At 37.5% G+C, this 16,037-nt stretch overlaps 1 protein-coding gene across 1 annotated transcript; it reads right to left on the minus strand.

The window, feature by feature from the left end:
- Positions 1–5,590: 5,590 nt before the first annotated feature.
- On the minus strand, positions 5,591–15,941 carry LOC139145408 (mitochondrial fission regulator 2-like). The gene is made up of 8 exons (XM_070716555.1): positions 15,839–15,941; positions 14,200–14,343; positions 13,561–13,665; positions 13,024–13,138; positions 11,294–11,589; positions 10,911–10,993; positions 9,315–9,389; positions 5,591–7,189 (listed from the first exon to the last, which is right to left on the minus strand). Exons 2-8 carry the CDS (start codon positions 14,314–14,316, stop codon positions 6,934–6,936), a joined length of 1,047 nt encoding a protein of 348 aa, XP_070572656.1. The 5' UTR covers positions 14,317–14,343; positions 15,839–15,941; the 3' UTR covers positions 5,591–6,933.
- Positions 15,942–16,037: the final 96 nt, after the last annotated feature.

The raw sequence follows: 16,037 nt of genomic DNA on the forward strand, positions 1-16,037 counted from the left end.
ATGTATTGTCAATGGGAGAATGATATCAAATAAGTGATCTCCCAAATTGTTATTGAAAGCGTCATTATAGGGGACAGTTTATATGTACAATAGAGGAGTTGGATAAGTAGAAATCATGACAACTTAAATCAATGTGGCTACTTGAATCATCAATACATTGTTTATTATAACCTTAAACTTGCGCCCGAAGGGCGCGCTGAAAATGGAAATGACAGAAACTGAAAGTGCCAGAAGGTATTTTTTCTTTTTTCAGTATTCCATATTCTTTAAAGAGGCACTCCCACTTGGTAACATTTTTAAAACACATTTTTTAATGCCAACGGCCGATATTTGACATGGCGAGTGCGCGCGGATCGCGAGATATCGATAGAAACATGTCATTATCCGAGCGTATTTTTCACATCCCGAAGTTTTACGATCGTTTCTGATTTTGTCCCGAAATCCCCCGAAGGTTTGTTGTCGTGCTGATTGACGATATTTTAGGGAGTCTACAATAAGTTCGAACGACGCAATTAATTTACTTCCAACTGCAAAAACTTTATGTACAGCATTATGCTATTACCTCAGGTAAGTTTTGTAAAACTTTTCCTTAGTTTTTGTCGTTTTCATTATTCTAAATCAGTTGTACTATATTTTTAACCAATACCACATAAACATCAGTTTTTACGTATCAAATATTAGCCGCCTCCGATGACTACATTTTGTCGTCTGCCACACAGTACCCGCGCGCGTCGTATGCGTCGTGTGGTATGCGTCTATGCATACCATTCGGCGGCCGCTATGTATCAACCGCACGTAACTGTGCTAGTCACCTATGCGAATTCTAGTGGAATCAAACTTTGTTTCTATTTTTTCTCAGAGTCAGTAAGACTCGGCTTTCCCCCAGGGGCATGACCGATCACCGAGGCGAGTGGTACTGTGGCATACAGCAGCGTAAGCATAGAATCGTACTCCATAGCTTAGTTACAATGGCCCCAGTGCCGAACGTTCGATGTTCGGAAGTTGAATTTAGGTGGGCCATCGGAATTCAAACTTTTACTTTGTTGAAAACATGTTTTTATCGATATCTCGCGATCCGCGCGCTGTCGCCACGTCAAATATCGACCGTTGGCATTAAAAAAATGTGCTTTAAAAATATTACCAAGTGGGAGTGCCACTTTAATACGTGCACATGCAAGTTCAGCTTTGATGCATAAAAAAGGTGACCCTCCCCCATAGGCTTGCACAAAATTTTATGACCCTTCAAAAATGCTTGCGCGAAAAATGGCGACCCACCTCCAAAATACACAGGCCCCCCCCCCTGTAATTTGTGTCCAGTCCCTTACTGAGACGAATACTTAAAAGGAGAGTCACAGTATCATACTTAAATTATTTGTAAGACTCCATCAACTGTTATGCACATAAGTTATTGCTCGATCTACTCCCAAATTGCGTCAAATGCACGTTATTGCACAAACTCTACCGGCAAATGTGTACATGCTCCTCGTCTTATTCATGACCAAATTATGTTCCGGACTATAATTTACCTGATGTCGATGACGACGACGACAACAACAACAACAACAACAACAACAACAACAACAACAACAACAACAAAGATGCATATAGATTACCTGATAGATTGCTATTACCATAAGGAGTCAAATAAAACAGACATGTTTTCTGGAACTAACTTATTTTGAAAATGTTATCAAAATTTCCAGCTATTGTTCCACTATTAAAGTTTAGGAATAACCGCTCCCCGCAAAAACGCGATGTCAATATACAGACGATACTTGGCTTTCAATTTCATCTGCTAGAGAAGACATTTTTCATGATTCTTCTACAAAAATGCAATGTATCTTGCGCCTGAGTTGTTTCCATGGCGAAAGCCGAAAAGCCGGGAGTTTGCGACAATGATTCACTGCGGCTACAGGCCTGAGGAAACAGCTGTAAATGAGTGGCCAAACCCTTGCATGAACATTATCTGACCTGCTTGGATTGTTAACCTTTTGTCGAGTCGGCGTGTTTAATGAGAGCACCGGAGAGCAACGGGTCGACCTCGATAGGATGGGCTCCACTTTTTTAAGTACCTGCGCCATGTCGTCCTTTCCATTTGTTACGCTGTTATATTTTGATGTAATCAGTGAAATGTGACAAACTATAACAAACTAATATTTTATTTTTACTATCGGAATAAATGAGATATAGCAGATCTGAACGATAATACTTTAGATGTACCGGATAATGTAGAGGTAAACGGTCACTCAACTATTAATAAGGGCAAGGGCACGTCTGATATCCCATCTGATTTCAATAATCAGGATTTTCTTTTACATGGAGAGTTTACCTGCGCAATTGATGTGCGCTTGGTTGGTATTAGCTCAACTTTTCGATACTGCTACCTGTTATTTATCCAAAAACAAACAGACAAACAAAAAAAAAACAACAAGTAAACGAGCGGCATAGCAAACTGACTAGAACTTCCAAGAAAAAGCGATTAACACGTAAGGAGCTAATCATGATGTCTGTTGGTTGCAAAACACAGAACATAATATCAAGTATGGTGAACATCTGCATTTCTGTCGTGAAATAATAGGGTCGTACGTACTTATTCCAGCAACGTTTACAAAGGGAAAAAAAATGTAGCGTTTGCTTGAGCATTTTTTTCCATTTCTCCAACTTCTCATTAAGGTAGAACGCACCTCGGGGACAGACATTCGGACTCTCAAACTTGTACAATTCTCTTCTGATATACCGCATGTGGGGGTTCATTTTAAAGCTCTTGGTGAAAGAAAACTTTTCACCGGCTTAGTTTTTCGAAATTCGAAAATTTTTACTTTTCTCCATAGAGTTAACACAGGGATGGCGGCCATTTTGAATTTCTAATATCGGTAAATCTTGGGTAATTTGTTTCTCTAGTACCAAAATTTGCACGGTGACCCCCTATTTTTATTCTTGATTTTGAAAGAGAATGATTGAAAGATCCCTTGAGGAAAGTTAGAGCAAAAGTTTAAGTCTTTCACATTCGAGGTGCATACTATCTTAAATACATGACAACAATATGTGCAGAGAGAGAGAGAGAGAGAGAGAGAGAGAGAGAGAGAGAGAGAGAGAGAGAGAGAGAGAGAGAGAGAGAGAGAGAGAGAGAGAGAGAGAGAGAGAGAGAGAGAGAGAGAGAGAGAGAGAGACACACACACACCATCAGTTCAATAATAGCCTTGTATACTTGAAGAGTGGAAAATGAAAACGATCTCAATGTCCAAAGGTATGTAAGGCGATGCTGTTCTATGAACGTCTTTCGCTTCATCACTAGATTTGTTAACTTTGATAATTTAATTGCTAGCGCTGTTTTATTTATACTATACTTTCGTTATTTTTGCTTCATGTTTTATAAAGTTCCATACGTACTTTACCAACTCCCTGACGTAAGGTGAAACAAAATGTACCAGCCTAGCCAACACGATGCATATTGTACGGTATGTATATGTTATCGTTGACGAGTGAATTCTTGTCCGGACTAAAAAATCCATTGTCAACAATAACAAGGGAATACCACATTTGTGCAGGCTATTAAATTGAGCATTTCGACACGATTTTTGGAGAACGACCGAGGGGCATTTTTTTGCAAACAGAACGAAAAATACTGGAAAAGGCATCAAAAAGTCACACCAGTTGGTATTGCCAGGTTGTGGAGTTTTATGGAAGATGCAAAAGAGAAAAATATCCGATAGACATATCGTCCTTGCTCCTTTTAAAGTTAAGCATATCAGTATTATCACTGAAATTAAAGCCGACCATCATATGCAAGTTATGAAAGTCGCCTTTTGACATATTTAGTTGACATAAATTTATGGCAGTTATACATGCAATATCAACCAAAATGATAATTCTGGCTTCTATATAAATATATGAAATGGGGCATCTGACACTGTCTCGTCAGTCAACATAACCCCTACTGTCAGAACAAACACACGGTTGTGTTGTCAATTTTGGCAATCGCGGAAAATGACATTTGACCTAGCGGCATTTGGTCAAAGAAACAGACATGAGACAGACAGATGCCAGGGCCGTCAAGGACAGGTATACGATTAAAAAGATACTGTCTCAAAGAGTTCCGTTTTGTTGGTACCTCGCTGCAAGCTAAGAGCGGTGATTTTCTAGCTCAGGCGAAGAGAATTTACATGGCATTTTAACCTGATTTTAGAAGCACGCATCGAGTGTCTGATTAGACAGTATCTGTTTTTTTCACGAATAAGTATGGTAAACTATTATTTGTAGGCACGTTGCTCTGCGCAGACTGGTGGACCAGCGAACTCAAAATCGTCTGCTGTGTGAGCGCATGATTTTGACCAGAAATAGCAATTGCACCAAGGAAGAAGTACAGCCATGATGCCACGGTGACAGATGGGGGTCGTAACCACAGAGTCATCGGTTGTAAATTAAAATGTGCTGCACTTTGGTTTAATGCATCTTAAGGCAGAACGCGCCTCGGGGACACATATTCGGACTAACTTTTACAAATATCTTCTTACCACTTGTGAAGGTTCATTTTGAAAGTCCTTAGTGTGAGAAAACTTTTCACCGGCTTAGTTTTTCGAAAATAAAAAAAATTATTTTCCTCCATAGAATTAACACAGGGACGGTGGCCATTTTGAATATCAAATATCGGTTAATTTTGGGTAATTTGTTTCTCTAGTACCAGAATTTGCATGGTGGTACCCGATTTTTATTCTTGATTTTGAAAGAGAATGGTTGAAATATTCATTTAGAAAAGTTTGAACAAAAGTTTAAGTCTTTCACTTTTGAGGCACATGCAACCTTAAAAGTAATACCAACAAATTTACACTGAAAATAAGTCGTGACAACTTGTGTTTGATTTCGTATGGAATCATCTACTCCATCCGTCACCATGGCACCACGATTCATAGAGTGCTTTCCTAAGCAAAGTTATCATTTCTGCCGTCCAGTTTTATAGTCAGCACGATGCTAAACGGTAGTTTTGCATTTGAAGGAATGAAACCAACGCCTTTGTACAAGATTATGCTTTTTAGGCACCTGTGTGCTTTATCGAGTACTTGAGTTTGCATATGATAGCACTGGGTCTGTATGTCCGAGTGTCGTGTTTAACTCAAACTGCACTCTATTGTTTGTCACATAATTTCGCACTCAGACTGATGTCATTCATGTGCAAATCGTGATAAACTTAGGCATATTAACTCAACAGTGATAAAGTTATTAATAGGTTTGTCATCAAAAAAGCACACCAGGTTACCGATCTCCCTCGACTGAAAGAAGATCGCCCTCACTGTTCAACTCAAAATGACAACTCTTTTGGTTAGGGTAACTGAACAACGTGCTCATAAAAGAGTGTATATTAAGTGTATCGAGTTCGAGTTCGAGTTGATAGTACAGCATTGGAAAGTGTATCCTAGAATATTGGCCACACATTGACAATCCCTGTTGATTTATAGATCACAGTGTGTATCGGTGCTACTCTTTGCATCTGGAAAGAATTACATGAGTAATGCTGTAGTACACCACCATGTGATAGAGGGACCATGACGCCACTGAGTACCTTTTTTCATAACAAGACTTTCTAAAACCAATCGACTGAGAAAATAGAGTTTATTATGAATTAATACTGCGTGATTAAAAATCTTGAACGATGCATCAACTCTTCTATCAGTAATCAAAGTTGAAAACTTCAGTGAGAAAAACTGTCAGAGTAAAAGAACTGAATGGAGTATTTCACTTACTTCATAACAACACAAAAACAAACGTCACTAAAAACCTCGAAAAATAACCTCTTTCCATAAAATATCTACACTACTATTTGATATGTTCTGGATGAGAAATATGATAATGACAACAATAATTCTTCAAGTTTTCAAAACATCAAACTTTACATGTAACAATATACTGTCTTTGAAAAAGGAATTTAGAACACAACAGAAATGAATAGACATAATTCACTTAAATTACAACTTTTTTCTTTTTTTATAAAAAGGGATTAAATATTGTTTCAAATGAAACATAAAAGATATTTATAATTACATATTAAACTCTTTGCAACTTTCATTCATTGCATTCTCAACAATCTCTAATTTTTTACCTAAAATACTGAAAACATATTTTTTTTTCACACAGTGCAACAGACAGGATTTGAAATATGTACATACCAACAAATCAAACAGTGAAATTCTGGTCCCAAAATGACAAAAGCTGTATGAGTTAGATTGGCAAAATCTGAGTCAAATGACTGAGAGACTAAAGTGGCCGCTGGCTATATTGTGATCACTGCGACAGATATCTACTGTGGCATAGGATGCGATAAAGCATTCATCTTGTATTGTATTGTGTTCAGAGTGGTATAAGAATCAAGCTACTCCATAAAATAACCTGAGTTTTGTTTTTGAAGATCTGTGCATTTATGACCACTGGTGCATTGTGGGGATAACGGATGAAACCTTGGATTCAAAAAAGAGGCAGTACAAACAAAACCATACGCATAAATTTGAATAGCAATTTAGGTTTCAGCTGTATGTTGTATGATTGATACTTGAGCTTGGTATGACCAGCACGCTGTGAATGCAGAAAATAACTGCCATCGTTATAAGAATAACAATGATAAGAATACAATAAAAGATATGAATTTATAAAAGCATGTGACCATAAATCTAAGCACTTGCTGATGGCATTATTGTCTGCTTGACATAGACATTGACAAACAACTGAGAGAGAGAGAGAGAGAGAGAGAGAGAGAGAGAAAAAAAAAAACATGTACAAAACTACATACACAGAACTAAACAAAATATGATTTCTGCGGTAGTAACATCAACTGACATAAAAAATATCTCTAATATCATAAAAGTGGTCTACTACGAAGAAGTATTTGATTAAGAGTGCTACTTTTGCGGTACTAAGTGTTGCCCATCTTTGCTGACACTAAAATCACGACACAATTCCAGTGAAGGGCGAGCTGAAAGCACTGCTGTTGTTAAGAGGGCTGTTGAAACCGCTGGCAGGGCTTGAAACGTTGGATATCGGGCTCTTGGCATTCCGGAACTTCTCCAGTATCTTCTGATTGAAAGCTGACATCGGGCTGAAGCCGGATGGAGTGTGGCTGCTGTTGACTGCTTTCCTGGCTTCTGATGCGGAGAGCCGCCTCTTCCTGCTTGCCAGTTTCATCGGAGTGCCGCCAGGTGATCTGTTGGAAATATGCAAAAATCAGTCAGAGGTGTTGTAAAGTGTGGTTTTCTTTCTATGGATTGATCTTGCCAAGCGCACTTCATGTCTGGGGATGCTGGGTATATGATTCAAATTGTCCTTTCAGCAGAACACATGCTGAGAACATCCTAAATGCTTTGATTGTGTAATTCATCGACTCCTGTGTAACCCATCTTTTCATGAATTGCAAACCCGGAATTCGAATCGACCACGGTACAAACAAAGCCATGTGCGCAAACGCGCACAGACGTACGGTATTTCCATACGCGTTCAGTACACATGTGGGTTTGTTTGTACCGGCATCACGTGATTATTTGGGCGTACTGAGTATGTAGAACGGCGTCCTTTTTATTCCGGAGTAGAACCATTGCAGTCTCGTTTTTGCAAGCCAGCTTACAGGAGTTTGCGCCTTGAAAATGAAAAACTTACATGTAATGAAAATGAAAAACTTTAATACATGTAAAACTTTTGCTTAAATTTCCCCTGAGCAAAACTTTCGACCATTCTCTTTTAAAATCAAGAATAAAATTGGGGTTTGGCACCCAAATGTTGGTCATAGAGAATTAAATTACTCAATACTAGTATTTACCAATATTTGAAATTCCAAAAATGTTTGCCACCCTCAAGTTATCTCTAGGGAGTTACTAAATTTCCTGATTTTCAAAAGAACTAAGGGGTGAAAACTATTTTTACTCCACAAGCATGAGGCTCCACAAGTAAGTGGTAGGCCAAACAAATATTGTAAAATTTTGAGGTCAGAATCCAAAGTCCTGAGACAAATTCCACCTTAAATCATGCAAGATGGTACAAACAATGAAAAAATTATCAGTTGCAACGATTCTCCATGGGCATATGTGAAACAAGTTTCATTTTAATAAGATTACTAGTTTTTTCAACATATCAGTGACACAGCAGATCTCCATTGACTACCAAATGGCGCAGCAACAGATTGCATTTATGCACAGTATGGGAGGCTAACATGAACAAGACAAACATCACTTCTGTGGGCAAATTTTTTTTTGGCATTGGTAAAAGTTAATACAGAAATCAAGGAACTTTAAAAAAGTAAAAGAAACATCATGGGTACATCTTATCTTCTGCTGCATAGGATGATAGAGTTACTTGAGATGAGAAATTACTGTAAAACATGAAGGGTCTGTGGCATATATTATGCCACATATTTATTCCAACAAATTTAGCAACTATAATCTATAAATACTCTTTTATGCTTTCACAAAAGACCACATTAAGACATTGGGAGTTTCTTGTATTAACCCTAAAAGACTCCTTTTGAATTGACAGTAGATAATTCATGTTTTCATTACTTTGACAGTAAAAATTTGCAAAGCCAGACAGCAGAGGGAAATCCTAATACCCTATCATAAATATGTTCATGGCAATATTTCATCTGGTTATAGCGCCACAGTTTATGTACATAACACCTGGTTCTGCACTTTTCTCTTATCTGTCTGATAAAGACGAGATAAATGAGAAAGTATAGAAAGTTTGACAAGTAAAAAGGGTCACTTCTGAAATTATTGGTAAAACTCGCCTGCCTTGACAGGTATGCAAAACGCTATGTCATGAGATTTGGGTGACCAAGACCTGCAGCCATTTTGGTTACATTCTAGTTGCATACGGTAGGTATAACACAAAAATGAGGAACTAAAATGGACTGTAAACCGGCGAATAGGTCCACAATCACCATTGATAACAAATGATTTGGGCCAAACCACGGTGGTGAAAAGTTAAAACTATATGGTCGATTGGGTCCACTATTCTTCAGTTTTGCTTTATTCATACCAAAAGCAATATACATTTGCCTTGTAGCAACAAACTTTTGCTGCGCATGTACACGTTGAAGCAAAATATTTCGTCAACTGTAACAGAGTTTAAGTAGAATAGTGGAATTTGCATTCAACATTTATCTCGCAATGTTTTAAAAGTTAAAATTGTTCTTTATGCATTGTGACCCATGAAAGTAGTGCACATCTGTTCACTAGACACATGACAGTGGGTGCTACTTGATGAAAGTGCAAAGACAATCACAAAATTTCCTCACATAAGTTTTTTCCTCGGTGATGGTAAGTAGATATTACTCTTACCTGTGTTGAGTAGTTGACTTGAGGTTGTTGTGACTAAATTTCAGTAACTCACTGTGGAGGTCTGCAATTGATGAACTTGAACCAAAAAACAAAATAACAAAAGGAAGTTATGTTTTTGTCTCTGTGGGACAGATGTTGTTGGAGTAGGATGATGTGATTCCAAGTGATTAAATGTTCTACAAAATGTGACAGTGACCATAAAATAACAACTCTTTGATTTGAATTTTTCCTATTAAAATTTTTAAAAATATAGTTGAAATCTAGTTTTAGGTCAGATGATAGTGATGACGCGAGTTATTCTACAATGGTGGACTGGTTTACAGTGTGATAGGGACTAGTTTTGCATAACAAAGAAGAAACAAAATTTGAACTATTTCATGGCTGTAATTGATCAACTGAATCCATTTTGTAACAGGATTTTCAACCTCTTTGGGATGACACTGTAGCAGGGTGCACTTTTTCGTTTTTGCAATTAAGAAAACATTACAATTTAAAACAGGATATCCTGTTTCGATATGTCTTTTACACAAAAAAAAACAATCTTGTGACAAGTGAAATTGCAAGTATCAGTGTAATGTGTCATTAGCTTATCATGTGGGTGGAATCAAAAATGTTGTTCCAGACAAAGTGTTAAGGTAGCATGCACCTTGAACTAAAACTCCTGCGCAAAACTTTCTTCAATGGAACTGTCAATCATTTCCTTGCCAAATCCTGAATAAAAATCTGTGTCACTCTGCAAAATTTAGAAGTACGGATACAAATTACCTAAAATTTACCAATATTTGAAATTCAAAATCTCTGCCATCCCTGTGTTACTCTATGGGGGAAAATAAAATTTTTGATATTTGAATAATTAGCATAACATGGTGAAGATTTTTCTTCTTCCAAGAGCTATGAAATAAGCCCACAACAAGGGGTAGATCAGTATACAGACTGTTTCCCGAGGCCGTAGGCCGAGGGAAACAGTCTGTTTTGGGGGGTGACTCACAGGCCCGAGGGGTTAAAGACGTATGCTGTTGCCCTCATGGCCAGTCAATATGTGTTTTGTAACACATCTCATCCGTAGCCATGCATAAGAACGTACTATACACAAAACTTGTCTCATGTAGGCCTATGATGTAATATGTTGGAGTGGTTCAGTAAGAAAACGTTTTTCCTAACAGGATCGCAATACTTCTGCAAAACGTTCAATGCACCTTTGATTATAGTTTTCGTCCGTTTCGAGTCCTTGTTGGAAACCAAAGCATTCAATTCTTCTTCAGAAAGTAGGATAAACCAAAAAAATTCTCGACTATCGTTTCGATCGGCAGCAGACGACATCTTTGTTTACATTCCGGTCCGCGCACGCGTCAATGTTGTTTTTGACGTCAGCGGGCATCATTTTTCGGAACTGATGCCTGGCAGGCAACAGTTCCAACAAATGATGCCTGATGACGTCGTTTTCGTGGATCAGCACAAAAAGAATGCATCCCACGTGACTATCAACTGGCGAATTAGAATACAGACTGCGGATGAGGTATGTTACATAAAAATTATCATATTTGATAGTCTGATTACCTGTCCCTGAGGCACATTCTACCTTAAATGTCTTCTTACCTGCCAGGTAAATCATGTTTCAGTTTTTTGTTGGCAGTCTTTACACTTTCACTGCTTTTCCTCTTGACTTGGGGAGAGCCAATCTGAAAACGGTATGAAATTGAAAGTGTACAGGTATTTGTTGTTGACAGTAAAAGTAAGTGAATGTTGCTGGGTTTTTTAAAAAGTCACTATGCCAGGAATGTGCTGGCATTACAATACAGTTATATTACAAGGCATAGAGGTAACCATGTATCTATATTCCCTAACGGTAACCTCAGAGGAAACACTAAGATTTATACTTTTAAAGACGAAAGAGTTGGAACTTTGTAAAAACTGACAAAAAATGTTTATCTAAAAGGAGAGATTGAAGATGGGAAAAATAAATGGTCTTATTCTCGTACTGTATTTGTTTTCTCAGCCAATGGTGTAGACGGTCTGCTTGTTTGTCGTGTTGCAGAACAAGTTATATTTTCCAGTGGAAATGGTGGTGGTGGTGGTGGTGGCGGTGGTGGTGGCACAGTGCTTGATACAGCTGTTTTAATACTTTGACGTGATGCGGGGTGCCGAGGTGGAGTTGGAGGAGGGTAGTCCGGTGGTCCGGAATTCTCAGATGCAATGCTCTGCTGGAGTCTGGCTTTGCGTCTAGCTCTTTTCAAGGCAAGCCTCTTTGAAAATCTGACAGGCGTGTCTTTTGTCTCTGTGTGGCAAAAGAACAAAAGCGAACTTGAAAATATGATCTCAAAACCGAAGTCTGAGTCTGTCTGTTTTTGTATTATGTTCACCTTGCCCACTTTATGGATAGCTCTTCTTATCTAATTATGACAAAGATGGACCTTTCTGTGAAGAAATACAACTGAGGTGAGAGGGTTAAATACATAAAATAATTTGATTTTTTTGGTCATCTTGAGAAAGTATCATTCAAAATCAAACAGGATAGCATAGAGGGCTCCCTTTATCTGTTTCATAATCTCACTATGTTATCTTCTATTCTGAACATGAGAGCAGCTATGGTAACAGTGACTTGTGGACATTCTACTTTGTGTAAAGAGGGCAAGGTATAAAAGTCTGGAAAAATTACAAGCATTCATTGGCACTTTTTCAATATCATGCAGATCTCCTCGAAAATTGTTCAAAGTTTTTGAATCAATAGGTCATATGTGATTCAAGAAACTTTGATTTTTCTTCTCTGTACTACCGGTGTCTAACTTTTTAGAAAGACAAGGGCTCTGGTCAAAATGCAACTGGAGCAGTATGTAGAAAACATTGTTAACTGGAACAGTTGCATTTGACAACTCCTGCAATAGTTTATTGAGCAGAGTGATAGTTTGCTATGGCCTATTGGTATCTATGTCTCTGGTCTCTAGTACAGCCATCAGTGTTACTTTGTTATCAGGGTTATAGATTGACATATGAGGGCGCTGTTTCCCAGAGACACGCTGCCTATGGACAGATCACTTCAATGGTGAACAAAATCCTTAAAATGTTCCCTGCATAAAATCTGCTGTGTTATTATGGTTGAAGGTTACTGAATAGCAGTTGACTTAAGAGATTTTAAGTGAGAAACTTGAAATAAAAGCTGATGGGATAAATATCAGTTGCAAAAACTTTAAGTAAAATAAATTGGTCTATAGCACCAGTATAAGTGATAACTATGTTCATGCTGTCAACAAAATAAAACATCTGATATCTGAAGGTCACACGACAATAACATAGATTTATCACATGAAGGTAATGAACATCAACTATAGCTATTAAAGGGCATCAGATATACCTTTTGTTTTTTCACAACTTTTGGTTTATATGTCAATTGCAAGTTCTTGTTCTATTCCCAAAAGAATTGTAAATTCTAGATTGTTTTAATCAATGTCATTGGGTCTACTCTCTTGAAGAAAAGAATGAGAAATACAGGAAGATACCAATGCTGTTTGTTAAAGTTTGTATACATGCACTTCTCTTACCATAGAAAAATGTAAAATGTAATACCAGTGAATTGGTAGTCATGGATTTGATAAAGCGTGTTTGTTTGTTTGGTATGGTTTAATTAGTCAACAAACACAGTCAATTACATGAGCAGCCAGTATTCTAACATGATGCTAGTTCTGATCATATTCAGTTCATAACAGCCACATACCTTGGCTGTAGTTGAAAGCTTTCACCATGTTGTCTGTCAGTTCTTCTAACTTCTCACTGTTCTCATCGTCTGATACCTCAACTACCTCCTGGCCAATGGCTGTCAAGAACCTTGTCTGAAAGAAAGTGGAAATGTCTTTGTAAAATTGTAAAATCAGTCAACAAAGAGTGGGCATGCTACTCTGGGTAGATTATGTTTACAATTCAATTCTGGGGATGATGTTCAAAAACAGAACATCAGATTTTCTTTGCCAGGCTTTTGGCTTTTTGTGTCAACTTGTTGTATCAAGTGTTTTGATATCAGTTGAAAATGTATATACAATTTTCAAAATTAATAATGTGAAAACATTGTTCCTTGCCAGTAACCTTTTCGATGCAAACCAGTTTTAACTTTTTTTTATTGTGTCATTTTTGACCTGTGATATTGTTTTTTTCAATGTCAGTATTATTTGTTTATGTCAGTTTTGTACTTTGCAGTTGTACTGTATGTTTCTGTTGTATAATATCACGATACCAATCAACAAGGTAATCCATGTACCTTCAAAAATGAAATAATTCCTCCGTTTTCCATCTCTTCTTGCTTTTTCTTTTTCAATACAGCTTTGTAAACATCAGGATTCTGCTCCATGAATGAAATTAAGTCCTGTTGATGACATAGACATACATGATAAATTAGAAAATTGTATCATTGCATTCACTGAATTGGTACACAGCAAAGCAGAACCCTACCTTAGAAATCTGCATATTTTTTGTACATGTGCATGTATGGTTTCTTGAAATACCTTGCCATCTTTGAAGCCTTTGGTTCTCTTACAAAAGTTTTCAGTTTTCAAGTTTAAAACTCATGTGTGAACTGAACTAGGAGGGTAAACAAGGTAAGGGTCAAAGACAAAAGGAAACGCAGACAGGATGCCATAATTGGATACTGGTATCATTAATTTGACCTGATCTGATCTCTGAGTGTCACATCCAATGGCAAATATTCATGTGGCTTTGTCATACTCAATCTGTTAACCTAAAATTCCTTGTAAATGAGTCCACACTCACTATCGATAATGGATTCAGCCCAAACCATGTTTGACAAGGGTTTAACTAGCCTTTGTAGTGCTGATCTCAGTTGTCTGGAATGTAAAGGACATGTTTTGGGAAGTGATGGCATGATCAAGGTGGTACTCACATCAAGAGATTTCTCTGTTGTCTTGGAACACTGCGTCTCATACTCTTTAAGAGACACTGGTGTGCAGTATTGTGTGCACACTGGTGTGGCCTGGTCAAACTCTCCCATCGATTCCATCCTACAGTGTTTTACAATATTCTGAATCTGAAAGTGTAGTTAATAGGGCTGTTTGCACATGATGTCATTGTTTGCTCATTAATATGCAAAAATAAATACTTGTCCGCATTTTAGGTTGCAAGTTTGGAGATTGCTCATGCAGTACTACAAAAATACAATCTTGCAGGCGACAGCAAATATTACAATGAACACAGCAAGTTGTAACAACAGCCACTAAAAAGATGCGTGCTTTTTCTGCAGAAGTGTCAGATGTCGCACACATGCAGCTAAAAAATCTGAAACCTTGAACTGCTGTTGCAGCTATAGATAAAGTGATATCAAATTCCACATAACATGTTTGGATTTTGTAAATCTATGGATGTGATGAATTAACTAAAGAATAAATGCATTGTAGAAAAGTTGTAAACACTCTACAAATGTACCAAGTTCAGATGCCAATGTTAGTGTCACTATCTCAATGGCTTGTCCCTCTGTCGTAGTGTGTGCAAATGAAACCCATCTCATATTGTCATCATAATTATAAGTGCATTTTTCATATTATACAAGTATTAATGTCATGGTATATGTCAGCAAACAAAAAATATTAATCACATGAAGAAAATTCGCCCAAACTTCACTCACATTAGCTGCAGTACAGTAGCTCGAGGTTTTGCCCAGGTATTTGGGTCGTGTTGGTCCGACCAAACATCTGGTTTGTTTCCACCCAAATACCCAATATGCCTGGGTATTTGGGTTGGAGGTTTTGCCGTCCAACCCAAATACCCAGGCAAAACCTGGAGCTACTGTACTGCAGCTACACTTACATATGACCATGGGAAATGAATCCTTCAAACAACATAAAGAAAAAGATATCAGGTTTCCATGGTATAAAAAGACTAACTTCTAAATCTACACAATCGTTCCCTTCTAATCTAATAATATAATCTTTGGCCATTTCAGGATTTGGTATCACAAAGGATGTTGTTGACTGGCTAAACTGGACAGAGGGGAGTAAATTTTCAAGTATTTTATTGTTTTAAATGTTCAGATACCTGGTTAATGTTTCCTTGAGGTTTTTCACCTTCAATGACTTTAATGTGATTCAAGAGGGGTTAAAAACACACAAATGTTCTGTTTTCAGTCCATACTAAACTTCAGGTACGTGAATTTGAAATATCAAACGACAAGTGACAACAGTGCGTCTGAACTCTTCTATGTAAAAATCTTGGTCTCCAAACAAAACATTTGAAATGCTACTAGGACTACTCGCTATTGCATTTGCATTTCAACATACACAAATACCATTACAAGGTATTGTATATACTGCTGTTTACAGTAAAGCACTGTCTGCATTATCTTCATTAAATGCGAAAAATCAAGTGCATTGCCTATTACTATTACTAGTTCTCAACAACGTTTGCAGCTTTTCACGTTCTGATCTCTTCACGGCATCGGTGTTCTACGACAAAATTTGATGATTGTGTTTCATACGGGTTTGCATTTCAAATCTAGCCTTTCAACCGCTTCCAAATGAAAACCTCACCTCTTATCCGAAGGCAAAAAAACGTTTTCTTCGTCGTTTATATATGGCTTCGAATTACAATCAGTTTATCTTTTCTGTTTTGAGAAATTTAAACCTTGGCGGTAAGACCGCCTATCTTTGTGTGAATAAGATAAACAAACTGAATTTCGAAACGAAAATATTGGTCTTGAAGTCTTACTCAGCACAGCTACACAGAAAA

Source organism: Ptychodera flava, chromosome 12 (genome assembly GCF_041260155.1).
Source record: "Ptychodera flava strain L36383 chromosome 12, AS_Pfla_20210202, whole genome shotgun sequence".
NCBI lineage: Eukaryota > Metazoa > Hemichordata > Enteropneusta > Ptychoderidae > Ptychodera > Ptychodera flava.

Bases quoted from the DNA above. Each gene is read 5' to 3' on its own strand.
- LOC139145408 (XM_070716555.1), bottom strand. From the start codon at position 14,316: ATGGAATCGATGGGAGAGTTTGACCAGGCCACACCAGTGTGCACACAA. The intron at 11,590-13,023 runs GTATGTGGCTGT...TTTGCCACACAG, and splicing joins AGCTTTCAACTACAGCCAAG to AGACAAAAGACACGCCTGTC. The intron at 9,390-10,910 runs GTAAGAAGACAT...TTTTGGTTCAAG, and splicing joins AAACATGATTTACCTGGCAG to TTCATCAATTGCAGACCTCC.